Raw genomic sequence first — 25,830 nt, forward strand, 5'->3', positions numbered from 1 at the left:
CTTGCCCAAGGGGCCATTGAGAGGATTGTAAACAAACAAGTCCCTGTAGTTTTACCAACCAGTTATGGTTTCAAGCACAAGAACAGATTTAAGCATCCACTAATCACTCAAGATACCACTAGTGCCACAACTAACATTGCATAATCTTAGCCAATGAAAACAATAAGATAAAGATCAGTAGAATTATATCATAAAAGTTGCACAATTTAGTCAATACAATACATTATTCTTCACAAAAGTACCATAAAATAACAATTAAAATTAAAACATGTGACAATTCACATAGATATTTTAAAACAGAAAAAACTAATTGTCGAAGCAGCGTTTCGGTATTTGGTATTTACACCTTCATCAGGACCGTTTTCTCACGTCAATTGATTTTTGTTCAAGGCTTCACGTTATTATGAAAATATCGTCTTTCGTTCCGTGAGCTTTGTTTCATCAATTTGAATGGAGTCAATATGTTCTTAATTAAAAAACCTTAGAGTATGAGTCTGCTCAAAGGAAGTGTTTACATTAGAGCCACCGATGTCTGTATTCTTTCAAAGTGGAATCAATTTCCTCTTGAAAAGGAAACCTTAGAGTATTACGGTATGCTCGATGTAGGTGTGTACAAGGGAGCCACCGAGGTCTGTGTTCTTTTAGAGGATACTAGTATAAAAGTGACACGGCCTGGGATGCGCATGATTTATTAATGCGGCTGAAGTACAAGCGGAGCAGGGAGGCCTGTCTCTGTCAAACAGATGGCTAATTGAAGAAACCATGTAAGCAGGACATCCCCCGAATAGTGCACAGTCATCACAACATACATATGCATGCGCATCCCAGGCCATCAAAACAGCCTTTGTAGTGGCCATAACATCGAACCGGATGGTCAATGAACTGCAGGCACTCGCGGTTCACCCTCCCTATACCACCTTCTACCCAAATAAGCTGGTCCTCAGGACACCTGCCTCCTTCCTTCCAATGGTTGTGCCTCCCTTCAGTGTAGACCAGAACATCACCCTGCCTACATTCTTTGCTCCACCTCATCTCACCAAAGAGGAGGAGAGACTACCGTCTGGGCCTAAAAATAAATTTGCGTTCTACCTTGATTGCACAAAAGAATTCTAGGTGGACGATCAACATAGGATACATAGGATCTAAGACAGTGAAGGCTCTGCAGAAATGGACTATCTCAAGATGGATAGTGCTCTGCATAAAGATCTTCTACTCATTGGCCAAGAGTTTGTGTGCTCATTCCACCAGCGCTAAAGCTGCTACCACTGCATTAACACACAGATTCCCTGTCCTGGACATCTGTCAGGCAGCAAAGTGTGCATTTTTGCATACATTTACCAAACATTACTGTCTGGCCAGTCTCGTGCACTTTTTGGTTTATACTGGGTTTGCAGCCCCGCCTCCGGTGTTGCTTGGGCATCTATTCTAAGGTAAGGAATCTGCAGCTAGACTTCTCTTTTAAATTAACAAGTTACTTACCACCAGTAACGCCTTATTTGGTAGAGGCTCTATCTAGCTGCAGATTACCTTACTGACCGTTCCATCCACCCTTCCCTACAAGTCGATTGCACTTCAAGGGGCACCCATCTCAGGGTGTTAGCATGTCAGCTCTCATTGTAGCTAATCACTCCTGGCATGGAGAGTCGCAAAAATAACTGGCGTTAGCAGGCTGGGTGGTGCCTATATGGGTAATGCATCTGTCATTTCCGGCTCGGACAACGCTGATGTTAAGCTGAACGATGCAACCTACCGACGCGCAAGGGTACTGCTGAAAAATGTCAGGATCCAGTGTGACACCTAAGGTAAGAATTCTGCGGCTAGATAGTCTTTACCAGGTAAGGTGTTACCGAAGGTAAGTAACTTGTTTTTTTGTTGGTATTTTATGGCATCTGGTCAAAGAATTGGAACATCATTTGCGCTTTTTTCTGCGAATGCTAGCCTACAAGAACCAATATTCACAGTACCTCATTGCTTGTGTAAAGCCTTGAGCAATTTGTTAGCCTCAAGTCAGAAAATCATACAAAAATAGTGGTTTTGTATGTAAACTGGGGTTTTAGCTACTTGTGGTTGAAACTTTCCACAATCTTATCTATTGAAAACAGATTAAAAAAATTACCGGTTTCAATTGGTTTGACTTAAAATTTGAAAGCCACAATGCATCTTCGCCCATTCTTTTTTTCGTGGCACATTGCCAGTGCTTGCTTTGCACTTGTTTGTATTCAGAAGACACTCATAAGTGTACTTCATAATGTGTATGAAGTAAAGATTTGTATCCACTATATACAGCAGTGGTTTGACAAGCATATGTTGATTTATTAGTATTACATTTATTTTATTCTATCCCAGTAGAAAATGTTATTACAGTGTCCTTCCTCATTTAGGACAAGGGTAGCTAAATGGGAATCCATAGTTCTTACTTAACTGTTTCCTTCAGGACATTTATCTAGAAGCGTCAAGGTTGCACTGTTATTTGTCTTTGGCAGATATTTACGGAAGATCTCCCCGAGGTGGAAGTTCTACCACGCAAAGAGGTACTTAATTTCTTGATGGAGAACTTCACACCACTAGCTATTCCATACTTGGTGAGTGCCTATATTCTATTTCCTAATATGTTTTAGATAGTTTACAATGAAAAGTTTTAAATTGTGACTTGTTTGGGGTGACTTTCTTTCCATTTCAATTGTGACTTGTTTGGTTTGACTTTCTTTGCATGTACAGACCTCTTTATCTGTGTCATTAATTGAATATAGTAATGTTAAGATATTTAATGTTTAGCCAGTGAGCCCATAAGATTGTTAGAACGGTCATCTCTTGGAGTGATGCCGTCTGTCTTTTTGCACCTCACCACCTGTTTTGACGGTGTGCTACATTACGTTTTTACTGGTTTTAAGACTCTTGGCCCTATACCACTGCTGACCAGGGCTAAAGTGCAAGTGCTCCCCTTGTAAATTGGGATTGCGTTTGGTGTATCCATGATTGGCATATTTGATTTACAAGTAAGTCCATAGTAAAATGCCCCCGGTGTGCCCAGGCCCTGTAAATCAATTGCTACTAGTGGGCCTGCAGCAGGGATTGCGCTACCCAAATGAGTAGCCTTGCAAACATGCCTTGGCCTGCCACTACGGTGTATGTGTGTGCAGTTTTGAACTGACATTTTTAAATGCCAATTGTACCCACTTGCCAGGCCCAAACCTTCCCTTTTGCTACACGCAAGTCACCCCTAAGGTAGGCCCAAGGCAACCCCATGGGCAGGGTGCAGTGGACTTAAAAGTTAGGATATGTACTGTTGTGTTTTACATGATCTAATAGTGAAATACTGATCATTTTGTTTTTCATATTGCAAGGACTATCTCATCCATAGGGTATCACAGGTATTGCCTTGAAAGACGTGTAATTTCCCATTATGAACAGATGCAGATTTGAAGTTTTGGGGTCTCTAAACTCACAATTTAAAAGTACATCTTTTGGTGAAGTTGGTTTTTAAATTGCACGTTTGAAATGCCACTTTTCGAAAGTGGGCATTTTCTTGCTTAACCATTCTGTGCCCCTTCCTATTTGTAGAATCCATGTCTGGATGACAGTTGGGCTCTTGTGCATTCACACTAGACAGTAAAAAAAAGGGATCTGAGGTGTGCCTTGCATATCCTGATGGGCAGGGCCGGACTGGGGATGGAAAGCAGCCCTGGCAAATTTTTCCAGAGCAGCCCCCATCCGGTGCGTAACGAGCGAGCGAGCCCGACCACTATCAGGGGGGTTTGGGAGGGTTCACCCCCTAGAAAATTTTGGAAAAAGACAGACCAAAATGGTGCATTTTACAGCACATTTTCCATTACAAATCTAATTGTATTAACTTTTAAAGCACAGTAAATAGTAGATGATGACCTTAAAGAGCACCAGGTTGTCCAGTCATTATGCCTACAATTAAGGCCGGTCAGGTGCCTCAGTGTCTGCCTGGTCACTGTGGGTGTGGCGCCGAAAGGAAGTGTGCGTGGGCCGCGGCCTGCATGCACTAGCCGCAGGGCACCCTGTCCCTGCGCACGCACAGTGCAGTAGTTGGGTGGACTGGTATGGTAACTTGGGTTGAATTTATTAGTGTTTGTGCGAGGCACACACACTACTAAATTCAACCCAACTACTGCACCACAGCACCTCTGTCTGTCTGTGCGGGTAAAAAGTACCACTGCCATTCGTGAGTGAGAGGTCACCTCACCAATGGCAGTTGTGCTTTTTCTCCGCAGAGGCAGGAGTGCACACTGCACTGTTCATAGCTGCCAAGGTTTAAGATTGTTAGTGTGACATTTTCATAAATTCAGTGTAATTATGAGCGACATTCAATGACTGAGTGACACTTTCTTGTGAGCAAAAATCCAGCAATGAACATGAGGGAAACATATAAATATCAGAAATTACACCTATTTGAGCAACCAGACTATCTAAGATCTTAAACTGCTGCACTAGTGCTGCTGGTAAATTCCATCTGTAAGTGGCTCTGTGTGAGACTGTGATTGCACCAAGCAACCCACCCACTGCTCTAGTGGTCTCACCAGGATAGCATATAAAAAGAATAGCATGGTCTGAAAATACTGACAATTGCAGCTTGTATGATAGCGGCTATAGTTAGTGGAGCGCTCTAAAGCTATGCAGACCAATGGTTTGTTAAATTCCCAGGATTTCATTTCTGAAATGAACTGAAAAGTGCCCAGATGCCTTTTAGCTTCCAGCACAGCGCTATAAAAAGTTCACAAATAAATACAGTCAACAAAAGTGTATCATAATGCTTATGGGAAATATTAATTCTAAATAAAACATTAAAGTGAAGCAGGGCAATACAAGAAGTTCAGGCAAAAAGCAAACAGCAACTTGTGGTTTGTGTTTACGCGGCTTACGCCTGACCCCTTTCACAGTGACAGACCCTTAGAGAGAATAGAATATGCCCACAGCACCTTGAAGAAGTGAAGGATTTAAAACTAATAATAAAAGCATAGACAGCCAATAACTAACAAACACAACTGGAGAGCGGTGTAGTCAGGAAACTGTTGGTAATTTATATACATGCCTTGCATGGGCACCCTCAGGACACTTCAGTGCTCCTAGGCCCCACACAGCTTTAGCGTGCTCATTAGGCGGTTATGCCTATTTCTATGGAGCACTTCGGGATTCCCCCGCAGCCCTACAGGCCTGTATGCTGCCCCAAGTTCTCTTGTTTTAATTGTCCCACCTTGACTGCTCTTCCCTCTGAGACAGCCTCAGCAGTGGAGCCCCCCACTTTACGACTCCTCCAGCTTCTTTCATAGTCACACCCTGTTCACATTGGTCACTTACTTCTGGCTCTATCAGCCCTCATTACCGGCCCCTCTCTCGGGGAACCAGAGGTGGTGCTGGGGACAGTAGGTGGAGTCTTGCCAAGTACCATGCATCAGGTGTTAGTCTAATGCATTTTAGTGTGGTTGTCCGCATCACCGCCCTGAAATGCATTAGTCACACATTATAGCTGTCAGTTTCTGCAGCTGGCTGACTTGTGTCGCAGACCAGTGAGTCCTGAGTCGCCCACACTGGCCGGTGCAGTGTGTCAGTGAATTTTTAAATAATATAGCCTGCGGGCGGGCGGGCAGTCTGTATGTGTGCTTCAGTCCGCCTCGCCTGACCCAACCCAGTCCACCGGCTACGGCACCTGCATCATAAGTAAGTGAAAGAGACAGCTGAGCTGCAGTATTTGACCTCATAAAGAAACACTTGCCACTTGTTATGCCGTAATTTAATTGCTGAAAGAGCCATCATCCCGGGCAGCGGTGTTCAGCTATGCTCTCCCACTGCAATAGAGCAGCCACTCACCTGCACCTCACTATGACGCCCCAGGTGGTCGAGGCTCCGTCTGTAGTACAGTGAGGATGGTCCATGTCTGGACACTAGCAGGTACCCGGTGTTCCGGGATACCAAATATTACACAGCATCGGATTGGAAGAGCGTTCCCTTTCATCACTTCGTCTGTGTTCCATTCCCGCTTCTAACAGCCTGCTTCTCAGAGATAGGAGCCTGGACTTTACAGCTGATCGGTCCTTGGCAAGTCTGCTGCTAGCCAATCAGCGCATATCTATTGAAGGGTGCCCAGATCGATCGGCTAGTAAGGTTTTCGGGCAGCACGGGGAAATAAACTTTTTAGTTAAAAACGTTGTCCCAAAACGCTAACATTGATCTTAATCCTTCAAGCATTCAGACCTCAATAAACTATATGAACGATTCAGATGTGTTGCATATTTCAGTATTACCACTACCACTTTTCACAAGTATAATGCTCTCGCCGTGAGAGTTTTCTTCAAACTGAGCGCCACTGCGATGTGACCGAGGCCATTACGAAGGCGGAGCAACTGTAAACTATGCCGCGTACTCCCGCTCGCACTGGCCGTGGCCAATGACACTGAGGCCTTGCGACCTGACGTCAGATATTGCCGCCGCGGTATATTGTGAAAGTTGCACAACACTGCCAGCCGCGAACTGAGCCCAAGTAAGACTGATGCAATCTGCCAGCTAAGAGATTGGCAGTCAGACGAGGTGCTAACATGAAGTGCTCCACGACGTGCAGAGACGTCAGACACAGGCCTGGAAGCAGGACGACCTTCTGATTTTGTTGCTGGGGGCGATTTTTAAAAAGTCGGCGGACCCAGTAACAAAACCGGCCCCCTGTAAAGAAATCAGCCCCCACCCCTTCTGGCTTCCCGGGGGATTGTCCAGTGCCCTGTATTACCAGTCCGGCCTTGCTGATGGGCCATCAGCTAGAGTGGTGGGAGGAGTTCTCACTGATACCTGAGTAGGGTTGTGCCTGTCCTCTCACAAAGCGGTCTCCACCCCACGTTGTGTGTCTGGAACCAGGTCAGGGAAAGGCATGGTCTTGCGCACTAGAAAGACATTCCTTTGATACATGCCTACTTCAAAGGCAGAAAGGCAAATACGTATTGGACCTCTGACACTCTCAAATCCGAATACTTCTGGACTAAAGGACATTCTGCCAGGAAAATGAGCTGGATGCTGTGCCTGCTGCTTCTGCCCTGGGAGTGAAAGGACTTGACTTTCCTTTCTACAGCCTGCTTCCAAGGGTCTCCAAGGGGTTGTGTGTGCTCTCCTTCTGTAAGAGGTCTCAGGGCCATCAAATACTTCACCTACCAGTGCCTGGGCACTTCTGCTGAGAGCTCTGACTTGCCAAGTGGTGCCATTTCCAGTGCAGCTGAAAAATCACCACAGCCCAAGCACTGCGTCACCTGTCCCACTCCGAAGCAGTCCCTACCTTGCAGCTGTGAAATCGACGCAGCGCCTACTTCGCTGCATCGACAGTGTGTCTGGATTTTGGACGCATCTTACTTCGCTGTCTCTTCATCAATGTTGCCCAGCAGTAAGGAACCAAAGCTGTGTGTCTAGAGATCGACACATCACCTCTTCTGGGAGAAAGGAACCAACGCATCACCTTCCCTGGGAGTAAGGAACAGATGCATCAATTTGTTTTTCCAGCGCCTCACCTCACCAGCGCCTGTTTTCGTCTTTGAATTTTGACTTATTCCAGGGACTTTGTGCTAAAAGTGACGCATCCATAGAGTTGCGTTGACTACATTTGCTTAACCTTTGAAGAGTGATATCTTTACTGGTGTATGTTGGATTTTTGTTGTGTTGGTCTTGTTTTGTTCAGCTAAATATTGGCTATTGGTATAAACTGGTGTGGACTCAATTTTTAGTGTTTTCACTGTTACTTTGTGTTTATATACAAATGCTTTACATATTGCCTCTGCCCCTTGGTAGCTTGTGCCAAGCTACCAAGGGGGGTAGCAGGGTTTTCTTAGTTGTGGGATCCTCTTACCCTGACTAGAGTCTGGTTCCCTATTTGGACAGGGTGCATACAGACTGCCAACTAGAAACCCCCATTTCTAACAAAGATTTTAAAGCCAGTGTGTTGGGACATATCACAGTATCATGGTCGTGATCTGAGAACAATGAGGTGATGAGAGTAATTTTTCTTGTCTTTTCGTATTTCCTTTCAGGAGCACATCATTCATATCTGGGAAGAGACTGGCCCGGAGTTCCATAATTGCCTGATCAAGCTTTACTGTGAGAAGGTGCAGATGTTGATGAAGGAATATATTAAGTCATCTAATGGTATGCAACTTGAGTGCCCTAGATTGTGGGGGTAGAGGGAAGAGAGGAAAGAGAGGGTAGCTCTGATTCAAAATAATTAACTTTCGGAATCCCTTTGTATTACTCTTGCAACCTTTACATTCATAGCTCAATTAAATTGGCCAAATTCTGTCGTATTTAAATTAGCAGTAATATGGCAGTCATTATATTCACTTTGTCTCTAGTCTTGTTTCACTAATACGTACAGACTCCGAATTTGATAACCGTTAAGCTTGATTGTCCTCCATTCGACATCTTTATCCTTCATTGGTGTACTTGACACTTAAGTGTATAACTTTCGCGTTCTTTTGGACATACTGGTTTTTATCTGTGTGACTGACTAGGAGTGCACAAAAAATGGGCACGATATTTCCCTCTGGGTAAGCTACTGGTTCTACAGGTATTGATATTTCCCTGGGGTTAAAATCCAGAGGGGTGGCAACTTGTAACCCTCAAAAAAGGAAATGGTAGTGAAAATGGATTTCTGCATGGATTTCAATATGTTTATCTTGGCTGTTTCCCCTGCACTCGTGCAAATAGGTTTTACCAGACAAAATGTGAGTGGGCAAGGAAGTGCAGTTTAAAGACACCACTGGTAATTCAGCCACAGACAAACTCCAGTTTCCTCCATAACTGCTATTACAAGGATATTGATGATAGAACCTTTGGTATTCACTTATATTTTTCTAATCTTCAGTCTCAGCTGCATTATTGTCCCATGTTTTATATACTCTGTCTTGCAACCATTTGGATGTCTTTTAAATTCTGATAGGTTTCAGTATTTCCAGATAGCACACTTGTAGTCCTCATATTTAAGGTAATAGTGCAAGAACACCTTGAGAGCAGCTGCTGTCCGCTATGATAAAGTACAAAAGCATTAATGGCTTGAGTTATGGTGCAGAGTAAAGAATAAGATAAATTTTAAGAAGATGCAATCGATTATGAATTCTCCACTAGAGGCCACGCATTTCGAGCTCAGTCTCCTTGAGGCTTATTGGCAGGCATTCATTTAATGAACAAGAGTAGTTTTTAGGTCGAAGCCTGCATTGCAGGGCATGCCCTGCAATGCAGGGCATGCCCTGCTGCAGGCAGAGAGATATTGTGAGGAGAAGAATTCAGTATGTCGTGAAACCACGCCCCTTTTTTCCATTGGCAGGCCTCTTGAAACGGAGGCCTGCCATTGGAAAAAGCTCCTGTTTAGCAGATTTGTCTGCTCTGGATTCCGCCTCTCGAGGACTCCATGACCTGCCTTACGGTAGCACGACAATATTTTCAGAAATATTGCCTTAGCAACCATGGGGCAGGTCAGGGAGTCCTGGAGGGGCGGGATTCAGTATCCTGTTTCCTCGGCGGTGGAGCAGGTCGGGAAGAGGCGGTGCTTGTTATGATTTGACATAGCAATACCCAGTTCTTTATGGTGTAGTGTTCTGTATTTTTAGGTTTCGACCTGGCGAGGGCACGCAGTGCCCCGCCCAGATCGAAAACTTTTGTTAACAGTAAGGATGTTCGGACCGCCTCTGTTTCCCATTGGCTAGCTCCATAAATGGACACTAGCCATTGGGAGACAGAGGCTGTCAATCACGCTTTCCCCTGAAAACGCGATTCGGGGGCGTTTCTCGGACTTTTTTAAGCCCCGCCCCTTTGTCCTGGGCCGCGCTGTGATTGGCTGCCAGCCCGGGACACCCCCGTGACGTCATTCCCGGGCCGCGCTGTGATTGGCTGGCCGGCCCGGGACCTGACTTGTTTTTATTTGCGTTAAATTATGACTTGCTCGCTGAACCGTGTGTGTTTGTGCAAATTCTGGAGTACTGTTAGATCAATCGAGACAGAGATTTATGAAAAGCGAAAGCTTGAGCACTGAAGTTAGAACTGTGTAGAAATTGTTTATTCCTCAATGTAGAAATGGTTTATTCCTATTACACGACCTTTTCTAAAGTTCACACATCGACCTTTCCAAAGAGCACTGCACTCTATAGAGATTCGCGTACCTTTAGGCTGGCAGTGTGTGCATGTAGTATTGTATTTACTCCCTGTTTGGATGCAGACTTGCAGGAGCTCTCTCTATACGTAGCCGTATCTGGTATGAAACCTTGTACTACCCCGCCGGTCCGCGGGAGGGCACTACAGCAGTCCTGTCTGCCGGGCGGTCCTTTCTCTCCACATGTTTTGTCTGTGCCTGGTCAGACTCCTGGTGTTCATGCAGCCGCCGCCGCTGTCAGTGTGCCTAGCTCCAGCCCGAGGAGCGGCTTCGGCCTCTCCGGTCCCCGGAACCGGCGGGAGCTGTCAGAAGAGCCTGCGATGGCGGAGGCCGGGGCCGGGAAGGAGGAAGGGGCCGGGAAGGAGGAAGGGGCCGGAGCTGATTTGGGAGGCGAAGGAACTGGAGCACCGATAATTTAGAGCTCGAGTCTCAGGTTCCCGGCTGGAGCCAAAGCCAGTTTCGACCTTACCCGTTCCAGACCCGCCCCATTCCGAGGCTGCGGCACGGAGACCCGCTGGCCGAGAGCCTCATCGACTGCGAGGTGAGAGCATGGCACAGCGGGCCTGGATGGGGTCTGGACATGAAAGGTAGGGAGAAAAAGAAGATTCGACAGTCAGGACGGGAGGAAATTCAGAGCTTGCCTTATGCTCCCGAGAGATGCACGAACATTGGAAGAGTGCTGGATAAAGTTACATAGGGACTGTGGAATGATGGTTAAGGCACGCACACCGGTGTAAAATGCAGGGCCAGGGATCCAGGTAGTGAGGGGAGACTGAGCTCGGGCAGCAAGGCAGTGCAACTGCTAAGGCAGGGAATCTTTACACTCTAGGTTGCGAGCAGGACTATGGTTCCAAGTGCAAGAGTGCTGGCAGCAGGGCTGTGCCAGCCAAGACAGCTCTGTGAGTGAGGGGGACACAAGGGAACCCATTGCGAATAGCTACAAGTAGCATGAAAGGGTGTGTATTTATTAAAACATCCCGCACAGCAATGTTATGTCTATCACATGCAGGAGCGGGAAGAGACAGCGCACAATCTCTTTCGATAGCTGAATAAGATTGTTCCTAAAATGTAGTAAATAATAATTTACAAGAAACTGGTCACATATATTGTCGTGGTCATTCGTACAGGTTGAGAGCCACTGGAATAATGCAGCAAGGGAGGACTAAATTATGCTGCAAGAAAATGCAAAGTATGTGACCAATGAGGTACATTTTGTGATAGTTTCAGTTCAGTATTATTGTTATTTTTAAACATGTTAACAACACGGTACAAAAGTTTTACTTTATCAATACTAGTTTACCACCAAAATTCAGCAATATGCAACTGAAAGATGAACAGTCAACTTTTAATGAGTGCCTTCCTCTGCACAGCAATAAGCATACGTCAGTGCATTTTTAGTAACATTTGGTACACTTGTGCTAGAAACAATTTTTTTGTGGAAATCTGCTAATTATGTAGCATTTGGCAAATGCTGCACATCAGTATTAAGTGAAAAATGCCCTGGCCGCAGAATCGCATTATGCCAGTGGTCCTGGTTATTTCTGACACGCAATATCTGCCACTTTAGAGGTCAAGTCATGGTTATGTCATTGTTTGCACAAAAATCTGCACCCACTATTTTCCCCTGAATGTCGCCAGGTAAATCTGCTAGAGGAAAACTGCCAGATTAAATAATCACCCAACCAGGTATACCAACCCCAGAGCACACCCCTGTTCAGATTATAACTCCCAAGTCATAATAAAAAAGAGAACCTAAAAACGAAATAGCGGGTGCAGATTTTTGTGCAAACAATGCATAGTCCTCAAGTCATATATAATTTCTGTGGCCCAAGTTTAGAATAGGCTGTTTTAACCGCACCTGAGCATACATCGTCCTGCGGCCTTGGTATTTACTGGTTTCTGTGGCTGCCCCCCCTCTTTAAGACTTGATCTGTATCAGGTTCTTAAGCAGGTTTTACATATCCGCTAGGAATAACTTTATTGCGAATGATACTACACGTTTTCTGCGTCCATTTTGTTTCCAGCAGGTCTTTGCCGGCAGGAAACATTAATGGTATTTACATGATAAAATACGGGACTACTGGATCATTGGTCCAGTTAGTACTCCAACATTATAACTCTGCAGCAGTGGGAGAGCAGTTAAGTAGTGGGATTACCACTCCTTTACTTATGTGTTGGAGTCTATGGACAAATCTATGCCCTCTGTTACTAATAACTACTTAAACATTTATGGTCACAAACAATGATACTGAATTAGTATACAGTTTGGTAGATAAAAATGTCCTGAAAGATTTCTAGTTGTAAAAATGTCTAATATGTCAGGCTAATTTTATATATTGAATGAACACTACAGCAGTCTACCAGGTGTATGTGTATATGTATTGCTTGTATGTATGTGGGCTGCTACTTTCTTTGTCTTGTTAGCTGATTTCATTGTTATATTCATGAAGAAGGATCATATTATATAATTTTCAGCTCTTGGTATAATATCTGGGATTCTAATTTTATATTTCAAGACGTTTTTTGTATGTGAAAGAAAGTCACTGCAACTTGCTGCAGTGCTGCCAGTTAAACATGTTCACTGAAAATGCTGACCTTGTCTTGAGAAATAGGTTACTTTTGAGCTTGCTCATGGAGGAATGGGAAATATTTTCACAAGTGTAAGATGTGAATGGGTTCAAAGAGTGGTTTGGTGGTGAGGGCATGTGGTAGAGGATGGGTAAGAGTACAATTGGAGTTGGATTACAATGGAATAGGGCAGTGTGGGTTAACAGTGGAGCCAAGGAGTGAAGGGTTCTCCCTTTAAAATGCTTTGGAATTGAATGTTGATTTAGAATTTTTTTTTGGTTTGCCAAGTTATTTCCATTGGCCTGATTCAGCATTCTGCTGTTATTTGAAGGCATTTGGAAAGTAGATGTGCGGTTCGGTAAGGGAAATGGGACATTTAGAAAAGGAGACTTGAATTGAAATTAAAAATTTGACCCAGGTGTCGAGAAATACTGCGGAACAGTCCCTCTGCAAAAACATTCTTATGTGCAACTGGCAATCATGCCTCAGGAAGAGTCATTGTTATACATGATTCTTCTGCTAGCAAGAGAGAGCACACTAAACCCCCCCCCCCCCTCGCAATCCGATTTTTGTTGTTGATGAATAACAGATTCATTTCTCCAGTTTGCTTCAACTTGTGGCATGGCACTTGGGTGAGCAAAGCATTCAGTGTGTGTTTTTTTTCTTTCGATAGCTTATGGTTGGCGAAAATCAACCATGAATTCTATAATCGCTCTACAGGTGGCATTTGTGTAATGCAAGCATATCGTTCTTTGTTTACTAGGTAGTCGCCATCCATTCTGCAGCGGGTATTCGTATCCCATCACCTCAGAATAACATTTTTTTATTATGTGCTAAATAACTGCAGTCTCGCTCATCTGCCATATTTACTATTCCTTTGCCTATCCACCTCTTTTACCTGGCTATCACCTCCTGTTTGCCCCATCAATCTACTCTCACTCGCTTATATACATACTGTCCCAAATAGTATTCCAGAACTGAACACAACATTCATAGTACGGCTGTAGAAGTAGACGCTAAACTCCAGATGTAGATAATATGTCAAAGGTAGACTTTTGTCTAACAAAAAAAAACTACGATAAAGGTGGCCCGCTGAACTGATTACATAAAAGGAATGCTTTCGTAAGTGAACATGGTGCCTTTTGAGAAAGTTCCATTAACAACACACAATACTGTGGATAATTGCTTCCTCTATTTGATTTTTATTTCTACTTTTGCAGAAAAAATGTATAATTGCTCGCCATACAGTCTTGTCTTATGTGTTTACCCGCTTCTAGACCATCTGGCATGAGAACTCAGAGATGCTCATTGACCAAGATATTGCACTGACAATGCTGCTTCTGTCTCTTTTTTTAATTCACTTTTTATTACTTACTATTTCTTTTCATTCTTTGCTTTATTTTCCTACCCTCCACTCTCTTTTCCTTATTTTCCTTCTCTTTTCCCTCTCTCTGTGGATGCCGGCAGTTCCACATCATAGGCATTTATTATGCTTTGTATGCAAGGGGAGTTCGCACTTGACTGTGTCTGAATAAGTGTGCACTTCTGCCTGCCATTCCTGTGCTGCCCAAATTGTACGCATTCGGCTTTTTATAAACTATTTCTGTACAATCTTGAGCTGCTGCTATCACAACCTGCCTTTTACCTGTTCGTGCTGCCCTTATTTTGCATGTTAGTTATGCTTGCTGAAAACCTTCTCAGTAGAGATGAATCAAAATGATTGACATTGGCAATGCTTGTTGGTTAGTGCTTCCCTTAAATTTAGATCTGACTGTCACTCGAGTTCTTGTCCACGACTTTTCTTAGTGGTGTGTAATGCCACATCGTAATTGCCTCTATCATGGTAACTAACGGCAGAGACTGAGAGCTGTGCCTCCCGGGCGCCGACTGAGTATTACAAAATTCATTTTTTGTTTGCAGTTTCTACGCGTTGGCTCAAAACGTGGTTGAATATGTTATTGGTCCAAAATTGGCTAATTGGAGAGACAATCTGTTGGCATTTAACAGGCACCTCTTGGCAAGTCCCATAAACGTAAAAGTTTGTATGTGAGTTAAGAATTTAACAAGGGTGTTAAGTAAGCTAAGCCTAGGCAAAATTGAAATTCCGTTGGCGAAATTCCGGAATTCTGCATTACGCGAAATAGGCAAAACTTCTCAATTTTGCATTATGCCATTTTGTGTCATTTTCACATACAGGAGACAATTGTGACCCAAAAATGTATCGCAGAGACATTTTCTTTCCTGGCCACTCTTTTGCTTTTGGTATGTTGCGTAGCAGTTATGTAGGAGGCATGACTTGGTGTTAAAATAGTAAAAAAAGTGGTTTGCCGTATCTTGCTTGACTATTAGTAATTTCGTTTTATTAACTTCCATGAAATTTAGCAAAACATAATTAAATAGTTTAATATAGCGTTAAAACCAGCAAGTGACGTTTTCTGGCTTTTTGTTTGTAGTTTCCTCTCTGCCCTTGGTTTGAATTTTTTTGACACACCAGGGCATGATTTCTGTAGGTTGATGCTGTGGGTACTAAGGTGTATGTTTTTCTTGCAAGTGTGTGGCATCTCTGCAGCCAAAATTGCTTTTGTGCAGTTGTATTCGACATTGGTGATAGGGTATAAGCAATCTGTTAGGATCCAACTGAGTCTTTTACAACAGCAGCAAAAGTCCAAAACCCTTTTATTAGGTTCACAAAAAACTGAGACCTCATCCACACTAGAAGCTGCTCAAAGGTCCGCTCTTCGTGATATCTCCAACTGGAAACTGTCTGTCTCTCCATTCCATTGTCAGCATTTTATTGATGATGCAGTGGTTACATCATCAGCAGAGTACAGAACACCTCACAGCCCTTTCTCTTGTTTATTTTTTCACCCCATTGGAGCTGCTTTGTTGCCTCTCCTAGGGGTTTTAGAGGTTTTTAGGTTTCGACCTGGCCGTAGCACTGCGAAGCAGGGCTCCGCCCAGGCGAAAGCTATTGTTTACATTATGGGGGACTTGAATCCGCCCCTTCTTCCATTGGCTAGCTCCATAAATGGAGGCTAGCCATTGGAAGAAAGCGTTGTCAATCACGCTTTCCCCGTGAAAACACGATTCGGGGGCGTTTCTGGGTCTTTTTTTAAGTACCGCCCTCTCCTCTTCCCATTGGCTGGAATTTTACCTTCCAGCCAATGGGAAGGGGAGAGGGCGAAAAACACGCCCCCGAATCGCAAATTGACCTTGTTTCCTTGTGTTTCTTTACCTGACCTGTCCAGCATACATGCACAATACGAACGTTACCCAGAAGCAGAAGTGCGGCTGTAACAGGGTCAATTTCAGCAGTAGCAGCATGGTGGCTGTAATACTAATGCGAGTTCTGCGGTGCGCTTTACGGAGGGCAGGCAGGAGCCTGTACACATAGGGATGAGGGAAGGTTACTTTCCGCCTTTGCCGCCACTCGTTAGTGCTTGTTTTTTTAGCAATCTGAATTTGTCCCTTAGCGTCGTGTTTGTATCATGTGTGTTCGTGTTGGTACTTCCTTGTTTGTTATGCGTTGTTGGTACATCCTTGAACATAGCTAATGCTGCCAGTTCCCGCTCTTTTACTGTGTCTGACGACATAGCACAATAACTTCACAATCAGTGGTTCCGAAACCAGTGAGGCTGTCAATACCCTCCGCGCTTCGTGATTTGCACACCTCTCACCCCGCTATCCGTTACAATCACGTACCTGAGTTAACAACGGGATCGTCTGACTCCTCCTAATCGGTCAGATCCCGGTGCACTCCCAGGTCGTTAATTTTCTGCGGTTTACGGGGGTTCTGCAGCACTGCTCCTTCCGGAACACAATGAAAGTTCTCCTTAAACGGTAAAACGAGTCTCTCCAAATGCCCCAGCCCAAAACAAGAGGGGGACGGTGGAACACCGGAAAGAGACTTCCGCCGGCTTTAAGATATCCAGGTACTCCGATTTACATGTGCAGTCCTGCACAAACCAAATAACGGATACATGTTATGTACATGAAGGTTTGAGAAACACTAATACAAGCGAATCTAAAAAGCCACCTAATTACAAACCGAACTGCTTTAACTTAAACGAGGGCGAAACCTATTGCATTTTAAATGCTTCTTTATTACTCTGTTCGCATATCACTTTTCTCTAAGAATGCTTTATGTAACTTTTGCTATGTATTGCTTTTTAATGACATATACGTTTATTCATTGTTGTGTCTGTACGCTTTCTCTAATAAACTTAAACTTAACAAAAAAAGTAACACAATGTGTTTGAAACGCATCAATATCGAGTCATAGCTGCCAGCAAGGTTTCTTGTTTATTTTAATTGCACAACCTTATCATACCACTCATCGCTGGCAGCGATATTAATTTTCACACACATTGGAACTGGACAAGGAGGAAGTCCGGTTGCCATCGGTACATTTCCTCTTTCACTGCGGGCTTCCAGAGGAGGAAAGACAGGGACGGGAACAGAGACCGTTTTAAGTGAACGATGAAATGTAGGTGTATTTGTTAACATCAATCGAGTATGGATACACTTTTGAAATAGCTCGTGGAGTTCCCTTTTCAGTGAAGCCTTTAGAGGACACACTGTACATATATTTAACAGGAGGCTGGTCGGAAATGACGCGCAGCATCAGAGCATTACTCACTGTATGCTTTGTGTAGTAAAGCGGAAACCTATTTTGCGAGTGACTCATGCTGACACTTGTACAGATAAAGCTGGAGACGGAAAACCACCAGCAAATGAGAAGTGTTTACAAACATCTTTTGTCACCCAGGAACGGTCGGAGACTACTGTGCGTTTCTATGCGCGCCTTTTGCTAGCGGCGAATGACTGGAATTTCGCTAGAAGTCGTTGGGGTAATAGTAGGATTTCCCAAATAGCTTTTTTGCGTGCTTCCTGCCTTCCCTCGCTTGAAGGCATGTCCAGGTTTTCCCAGTGTGAGTGTTTGGAATTTTAATTAGTTTGTTCTCTAACATTACAAAATCTTGCCCTGCTATAAACGGTTTCACAAGGGCCATGTAGACATCCCGTGATGGAGATATGTGTAACCAGCTTTGTAATGCTTCACTCATTTAAATGTTAGTTAAGTTCCATTTCGTTGTTTTCACATTTGGCTGCATCTGAAACTTTATGTGACCAATTAAGCCTATTGAAGTGGACTCTTTTTTTTTTTATTGTTTGTTGATTTCTGTAACTGATTTAAGTTGGTGTGGCTTAAACCTTTAACCTTAGTGGAACCAAGCCTAGTGTGTAAGAGTAGATTTGTAATTTCTGACCGCTTTCACTCCCCATTGTTTTGAGGCCTGCAGTTCCTTTATGGTGTGTTCCCTGAATAATGAATCATAAATATCGATGGGACAGTATATTGAAAATGAAATACTGACAGGAAAGTAGGTCTAATTTTATAGACCTAACTTCACATACATGAACCTACAGGAAAAAAAAAAAAATATATATATATTTTCAAGGTACCTAGATGTGGACTTACGAATAGTATATCTACATTATCCCTTCATCCATACTCTCCATCCCATTCCTGAACACTTGAGGTACCAGGCCTTCGACAGCCAGTTCCTTCAAGTTTTCAAAAAAGAAGCAAGACACCAGTAGTGGCCACTACTAAGCGTGGGTGGTCTGACGGGGGTGGGGAGAGCGGATCGGGGGAATACAAAAAAAAAGAATTAAACAGACTTACCTGGGTGCTGCCACCTCTGCTCCGTCTCCTCCGTGCCACAACAGGAAGTTCCCAGCCTCCCATAATCCCCTGTCCAATCACAACGATTCTGCCTTAAGCATCGTTGGGATTGGCCTGAACACCGTGGATTGGTGCTTAGACAGGGGCTTGGAGACTTTGCATGGTCCTCACCAGGGTGTGTAATGCAATCTGTTGGAGAAGATGCAAAGTGCACATGACTGTTTGACCGGCCCTCTTGAGCCAGCCAAACCACCATGCCCACTTTAGATTGTGCCTTACACTCCTCCCCATGCCCCCTGCACTGGTCAGCCCAGCCCACCCGCCCGCCCGCATCCGAGCAGGAAGAAAAACTAAAACGATAATAACGTTAGTTATTATGGTTTTAGTTTTCCTTTTTACACTGCTCACAGAGCTGTGGGGTGACTCTCCTCCGTCTTAGCGGAGGAGCTGTCGCTGAAAGACACCCGACAGTCTTTCTACTATACTAATGAAAACAAACCTCAAGAACCTCCCCTTCCCTTACAGGTGTCCTGTTGTCACAAAGCTAATTTGCATTGGCAATATACCCTGAAATGGCGGGTTGTAGGTCTTGAACAGGGAGCCCTAGGACTCAGGATAATGAAGATTACTGCCAAGCAATGGAATCATTACCCGTTCACCCATGCTCCCCGTCCCCGTCCCAGTCCTGAACACTGGAGGATATACCCAAGCATAAACAAAATACACCAATGTAAGCACCTTATTGATTTTTAATTAAACCGTAAAGAAAATCAGAACAATTACTTCATTGCTTTTTTCTAAATTCCTGATGCAAATTCATATTACATTTTTGCATGAGGTATAAACAGTAATGAAAAAAAGTATTTGGTGTCGACCAGATTGCCTTGCCTGGAGGCGGGGCACCTCAAGTGTTCAGGAATGCGATGGGGAGCACTAGGACTCAAGGTAATGATGATTACAGGTAAGTGATGGAATCACTTCCCAATATGCACTTACCTTTCGATATTTTGTCCCTAGATATTCTGTCCTCAATATTCGTATAGCACTATATTGTGGGTATTGCTATTCAGTAGTACAATCTTACTTTACGATGTATGCACACTCCCCTTACGCCTGCATGCTTAAACTCTGGTAGAGGACATAACAGAGATGGATCTCTCTTGGGCAGGCACAGTGCAAACCCCACCAGGCATTCCAGTCTTTCATATGCGCTGTCGGGCTTAGCCCCCAAAAAGAAGGTGAGCGTGACAGTGGTGGTTGGTTAGATATTGGCAATATTCAACACTTTAGGCTGTGGGAGACACATCAGAAATAACTGCACCCATTAACAGGCACTCCATGCACCAAGCCTTTTCTCTGTACCTGATTTTGAGCACAGGTGAGACTCAAATGCATGCCTCAGAATGGGTGTTTTGGTTGACAAGGCTGAACACTTAATTTCTCACCAAACAATCATATCACTCCCTAGAGAGTCCGCTTCTGCAACATTTCTAGAAAAAATGCACAACATTTTTTGGGAAGTTTCCTAACACAGGCCAATTAAAAGCCAGGCAGATCTATATATTTCTTCCATTTCAAGTTTACAGATCAGCAGAGCATGTGCATGTTGTAGTATGTGAATTACAAATGGCACAGTGCTTCCAATTCACCAAGTTACATGAGCACATTCTGAGGGCAGCTGGCATGATCCTGACCAATATTCGGCATCATGGCAGACTGCATTTGTTGATGTACACTTACTCTTTTTAGTCAATGCCTTCTTTGCGTTCTACCATACAGTAGGCATAGTGGACGTTATCATAACAAAACATAGCATAGCATGAAAAAACACAACAAAACATAGCATAGCATAACAAAACATAGCATAACAAAACACAGCAAAAAGTAGCAGAACAAAGCCTAGCATAACATAATAAAGCCTAGCATAACATAATAAAGCCTAGCATAACATAATAAAACATAGCATAACATAACAAACCACAGCATAAGAAACATAGCATAACAAAACATAGCAAAATACAACAAAACATAGCATAGCATAGCATAACAAAACTCAACAAAACATAGCATAGCATAACAACACATAGCATAGCAAAGCATGGTATAACAAAACAAAACATATAGCATAGCAAAAGACAGCATAGCATAACAAAACACAACAAAACATAGCATAGCATAACAAAACAAAGCATAGCATAACAAACCATAGCATAACAAAACACAACAAAGCATAGCATAACAAAACAAAGCATAGGATAGCAAAACAAAACATCATAGCATAACAAAACATAGCATAGCATAACAAAACACAACAACACATAGCATAACAAAATATAGCTAAACACAACAAAACATAGCATAGGATAACAAAGCACAACACAACAAAACATAGCATAGCATAACAAAACATAGCATAACAAAACACAGCAAAAAATAGCAGAACAAAGCCTAGCATAACATAATAAAGCCTAACATAACATAATAAAGCCTAGCATAACATAATAAAACATAGCATAACATAACAAAACAAACCACAGCATAAGAAACATAGCATAACAAAACATAGCAAAATACAACAAAACATAGCATAGCATAGCATAACAAAACTCAACAAAACATAGCATAGCATAACAACAAATAGCATAGCAATGCATGGTATAACAAAACAAAACATATAGCATAGCAAAAGACAGCATAGCATAACAAAACACAACAAAACATAGCATAGCATAACAAACCATAGTATAACAAAACACAACAAAGCATAGCATAACAAAGCATAGGATAGCAAAACAAAACATCATAGCATAACAAAACATAGCATAGCATAACAAAACACAACAACACATAGCATAACAAAATATAGCTAAACACAACAAAACATAGCATAGGATAACAAAGCACAACACAACAAAACATAGCATTGCAAAACAAAACCTATCATAGCAAAACATAGCATAGCATACCAAACACAACAAATCATAGTATAGCATTGCATAGCATAACAAAACATAGCATAACAAAACATAGCAAAACAAAACACAACAACACATAGCATAACAAAATATAGCTAAACACAACAAAAGATAGCATAGGATAACAAAGCACAACACAACAAAACATAGCATTGCAAAACAAAACCTATCATAGCAAAACATAGCATAGCATACCAAACACAACAAAACATAGTTTAGCATTGCATAGCATAACAAAACATAGCATAGCATATCAAAACATAGCATAGAATAACACATCATGGCATAGGATAGCAAGACATAGCATAGCATAACGAAACAAACCATAGGATAGCAAAACAAAGCATAGCATAGCACAGCATAGCATAACAAAACACAGCATAGCATAACAAATGAAAGCATAGGATAGCAAAACATAGCATAGCATAACAAAACAAAACATAGCATAGCAAAACAAAAGATAGCATAGCATACCAAAACATAGCATAGCATAACAAAGCATAGCATAACAAAACAAAGCATAGCATAGCATAACCAAACAAAGCATAGCATAACAAAACATAGCATAGCATAACACAACGCAACAAAACATAGCATTGCATAGCATAACATAGCATAACATATGAAAACATAGCAATAAGTTTGATAAACTCATAGGTAGCGGGCCTGCTAGCTTTAACGGGCAGTGACTGTAAGCAACTCCGTCAACCCAGAAGCAGTCACCCGGTCACCTTTGCTCTTGTATTGCAGTGGCTTCGTTTATTAAACAGTGCCAATATTTATACTGTTAGCACTTTACTTGTGCAAATTTCAGGGCTCACTAAACTTTGATAAATTGAAGTTCACAACTGAGGCTGTTAAGTTCACGCTATATAAAACACCAAGGATAAATAAAAAACATTGCCATTTACAATGTGAATAGCTCCAACGAATACAAGACCTATTGCAAAGTACAAAACATTGCCATTTACAATGCCAATAGCTCCAGCAAATGTGAGACCTATTGCATTTCCAATGCTTGTTGTGAACTGCTGTAGCCAGTGGTATTCTACATAGTTGGCATGAAGCAAGCTCCATTTGGTTTTTGGGCTTCTTATAAGTATTGCTATTAAAAGAGAAGGCTATGCCATCTATGGAGTTTGTGTGTAAAAGTAAATGGGACAAAATATTAAGCTTCTATAGGTAGATTAATAGTTTGCAAATGTGATGCAATAGTTGTTAACTCTCTTCTTCAATCAGTCATCAACAAGTTGATAAAATGAAATGAAAACTGGGGGTGATGCCAGATATATCTGCTGAATGAGACTTATTGCTGGTAGTGTGAAAATTACAAATGTTACCATTCATTTGTTCCATATCTGTGCAGTGTTTAGTTGGGTCTCCAGAAATAATGTGAATCTGTGTGAGCTATTTTATATGTTAGTGAAAATGATTCCTTACCTTAGAATTTCCCCCTGGCGTCAGACTGGATCCGGAAAGTTTTTCCGTCAGCAGTACCTCTGCGCATCGCAGGGTGGCGTCGGTCGGCTCCGCGTCCGTCATTGGTGTCATGGTCGCCGGAATGACGTTGCCGTCGCTACGTAGATGCCACACTAGCGCGCTGACGTCAGTTCTTTCTTTTTCCGCGCGAACCAGCGCAGATCCGTAGAGAGCGGTACCTCCAGTCATTTTTTGACTGACTTTTTATCAACTTTTGTCGACTTAATTTTTTGAGTCCATCAACTCCTGATACTCGAGGGATGCCCGGCTTCAAGGCATGCGCTGCCTGTAACCAAATGATGTTGGTTACGAATCCGCACAGCGTGTGCCTCTTTTGCCTGGAGCGCGACCACGACCCCAAGTCGTGCTCAGACTGCCGGTCGATGCCGCCGAAGGCTTTGCGGGAACAGTCCCGAAAGCTGCTTGAGCACCAGCAGTCGACTCTGCACTGTTCAAGGTCCCGGTCGCGAGAGAGGTCGAGGAGCCATCACCACTCGTCCAAGTCATCGAAGTCTTTGCACTCTGGGTCCGGTAAGTCGAAGCACAAAATGAAGTCGAAGAAGCATCGCCGCTCTTCGACTTCTCCCCATCGGTCGATTGACACGACGAGGGATGCGTGCGGCGCCCCTCCCGCGGCTCTGCGTAACGGAGCCCGAAGAGTCGACCTTGGGCTTCCCTTACTTCCCGGGACCCGGAGCGACTCCCGCCCAACTTCGTAAGTATTACGAGGCGATGCATGTCATCTTTGGGCGGCCCAAACCCGCTGGCGTGCCTTCGGGCCCCATGGACTCGATTGGAGGGCCTAGGCCTTCTCCGCCACTCTGGCTATGGCTACAGTGGATGCAGGCATTATTGGTAACTGTGGGCGGAGAGCTCTGCTCTGCCCGCGGAGTGTGTGCAGATTTGCCTACTCTGCGTTCCGCGGGGTAGGCAAATCTCTGCACACTCCGCGGCAGAGCGGAGCTTGCCAGCCCCCGCCTCCCACCCACCCTATTTACAATTAATACAACTTTTCAAAAACGCCTTTAAAATAAATAAACAGAACCTTACCTTAAGCTGCGGCGTCCCTGGGCAGCCCCCCTCTTCTTCATCGCATTCTCAGTGAAAACTGAGCATGCGCGGGCGGGCAGCCGCAGCTTAAGGTAAGGTTCTGTTTATTTATTTTAAAGGCGTTTTAAAAAAGTTGTATTAATTGTAAATAGGGCAGTTGGCGTAGCGGAGCGCCACAGATTTTTTTCTCAGCTACGTGGCGCTCCGCGTAGCCCTACTACACCCAGGCTTACTTATTACACCCCCACCGGTGCCGCTTTCTCCGACACCGCACCCGACCCCGGGCATGTCCCTGGCCAGTGGTGACCCCGGCCTCCATCACGATGTGGACCCGGAGCCGGACCGGCGCTGAGTGAGGTTTTTGTGCCCCTGTTCACTCCTGGCGCCCTTTTATGGCCAGATTGGCAACCTGAGGATGTGGAGGAGGACAGGGAGGGGTCAGGTGACCCTTTCACTGATCAGATGGAATCTGAGCAGGACTGAAGAGAGTAACTGGGGGATGCCAGTGGTCTTGACACATCATCTGACCTTGGCATGTTGTCTCCTCTTACCGTGGCTACGGAGGAGAGTGCGTCATACGCAGTGCTGTTGCATAGGGTGGCCGAGGCCCTCAACCTCGAGCTTCCTACGGTGTTGGTCAGGACTAACCCCCTGACATAGGTGGTTCCCCCAGCAGTGAGCTCTTCGGAGCCCCTGCTGCTGTTTGAAGGCCCTTACCGACGTCCTTTTGGGCACATGGTCCAGGCCCAACACGGGGGCGCCCGTGGATAGGATGATTGCCCGATGTCACCGCCCGGCTCCAGGCGATCCTACTTTCCTCTCCCAACACCCCACCCTCAGAGCTTGGTGGTTCAAGCCTCCACTTCAGAGAGCGCATTTCCTACCGCTCCACCGGAAAGGGAATCCAAGAAGCTGAACCATCTTGGGTAGAGCATGTTCGAGGCATATGAGCTGCAGATTCTACACTTTGCATTAGATCGCCACCTGGTGTTGGGCTCTGATGATTGCATGTTGTTGTCGTCTTGGAAAAAGTCTTTGTAGTCCCGAGATAGGTGACTCCTCCCTTGGACGATAGTGCGCATGGGCATCGGCTCCATCCTCAGATTGTTTTTTTCCGCCACTGGGTTCGGATGTAACTTTTCCGCTCCGGTTCGAAATCTACCTTTAATGGTAGTTTGATGGGAACAAACTTTACAAACAACTTCCGATATCGACAAACATTGACTCGACTTCATCTGTTCGATTCCGGTTGTCGACGCGGGCCATTGGGCCTATCAACGCCGTGAGGCCTCCAACTCATGGAAAGGATGCCATTCAAAAGATGTCCAGAGTGTGGAGCAAAGTTTCCACGCAGTGACCATCACAAGGTCTGTAACCTGTGCTTATCGCCAGAACACAACGAATCCAGCTGTACAGCCCGTGCATCCTTTCGATCCAAGAAGACCATTAGAGATCGGAGGGCCCGTCGAAACGACATGCAGAGATCGGCTCCGGAATAGGTGTATATCTTCGACGAAGAAGTTCAGCTCGTCCCAGAAGAAGATTCAGACGATCTCCAAATCGTATCTAGGGCAGACGACGCCGTTGACTCCATACCATTGGGGCCGCGCATAAGGACAACTGCCCCTGCCCAGCACCTAAATCGAAGGCAAAGATCAAGACTCAGTCGTAACCGAAAAAACACTTCGAAAGCCCCGCCTTTGAGCCCGGCTCCGAAGAAAATACTCAAGCCTTTCGGTAGCTCCTTACCGAGCAAGCCCCACATGCAGATCCCACCAGCTCCCTCGGCACCGAAACCGAAAGAAGTCCCGGCTCCGAAACCGTCGACTTCTAAGGACAAAACTATGAAGCCAGCGTCTTACGCCTCGAGGCCAACGAGACCAACTTCTACTCCGAAGCCAATATCTTCGGTACCGAAACAGACATGGCCTGAT

At 44.1% G+C, this 25,830-nt stretch overlaps 1 protein-coding gene across 2 annotated transcripts in view; it reads left to right on the forward strand.

Moving 5' to 3' along the window:
* Positions 1-25,830, forward strand: part of VPS39 (VPS39 subunit of HOPS complex) — a 389,790-nt gene that overhangs the window by 271,995 nt on the left and 91,965 nt on the right. For both annotated transcript variants that reach the window (XM_086937216.1, XM_086937217.1), the window contains exons 17-18: positions 2,484-2,582; positions 8,025-8,139. In XM_086937216.1, coding sequence (XP_086793342.1) covers positions 2,484-2,582; positions 8,025-8,139 — 214 coding nt within the window. The remainder of the gene's footprint in view (positions 1-2,483; positions 2,583-8,024; positions 8,140-25,830) is intronic.

The sequence above is a fragment of the Lissotriton vulgaris genome, chromosome 9 (genome assembly GCF_964263255.1).
Source record: "Lissotriton vulgaris chromosome 9, aLisVul1.2, whole genome shotgun sequence".
In the NCBI taxonomy this organism is placed as follows: Eukaryota; Metazoa; Chordata; class Amphibia; order Caudata; family Salamandridae; genus Lissotriton; species Lissotriton vulgaris.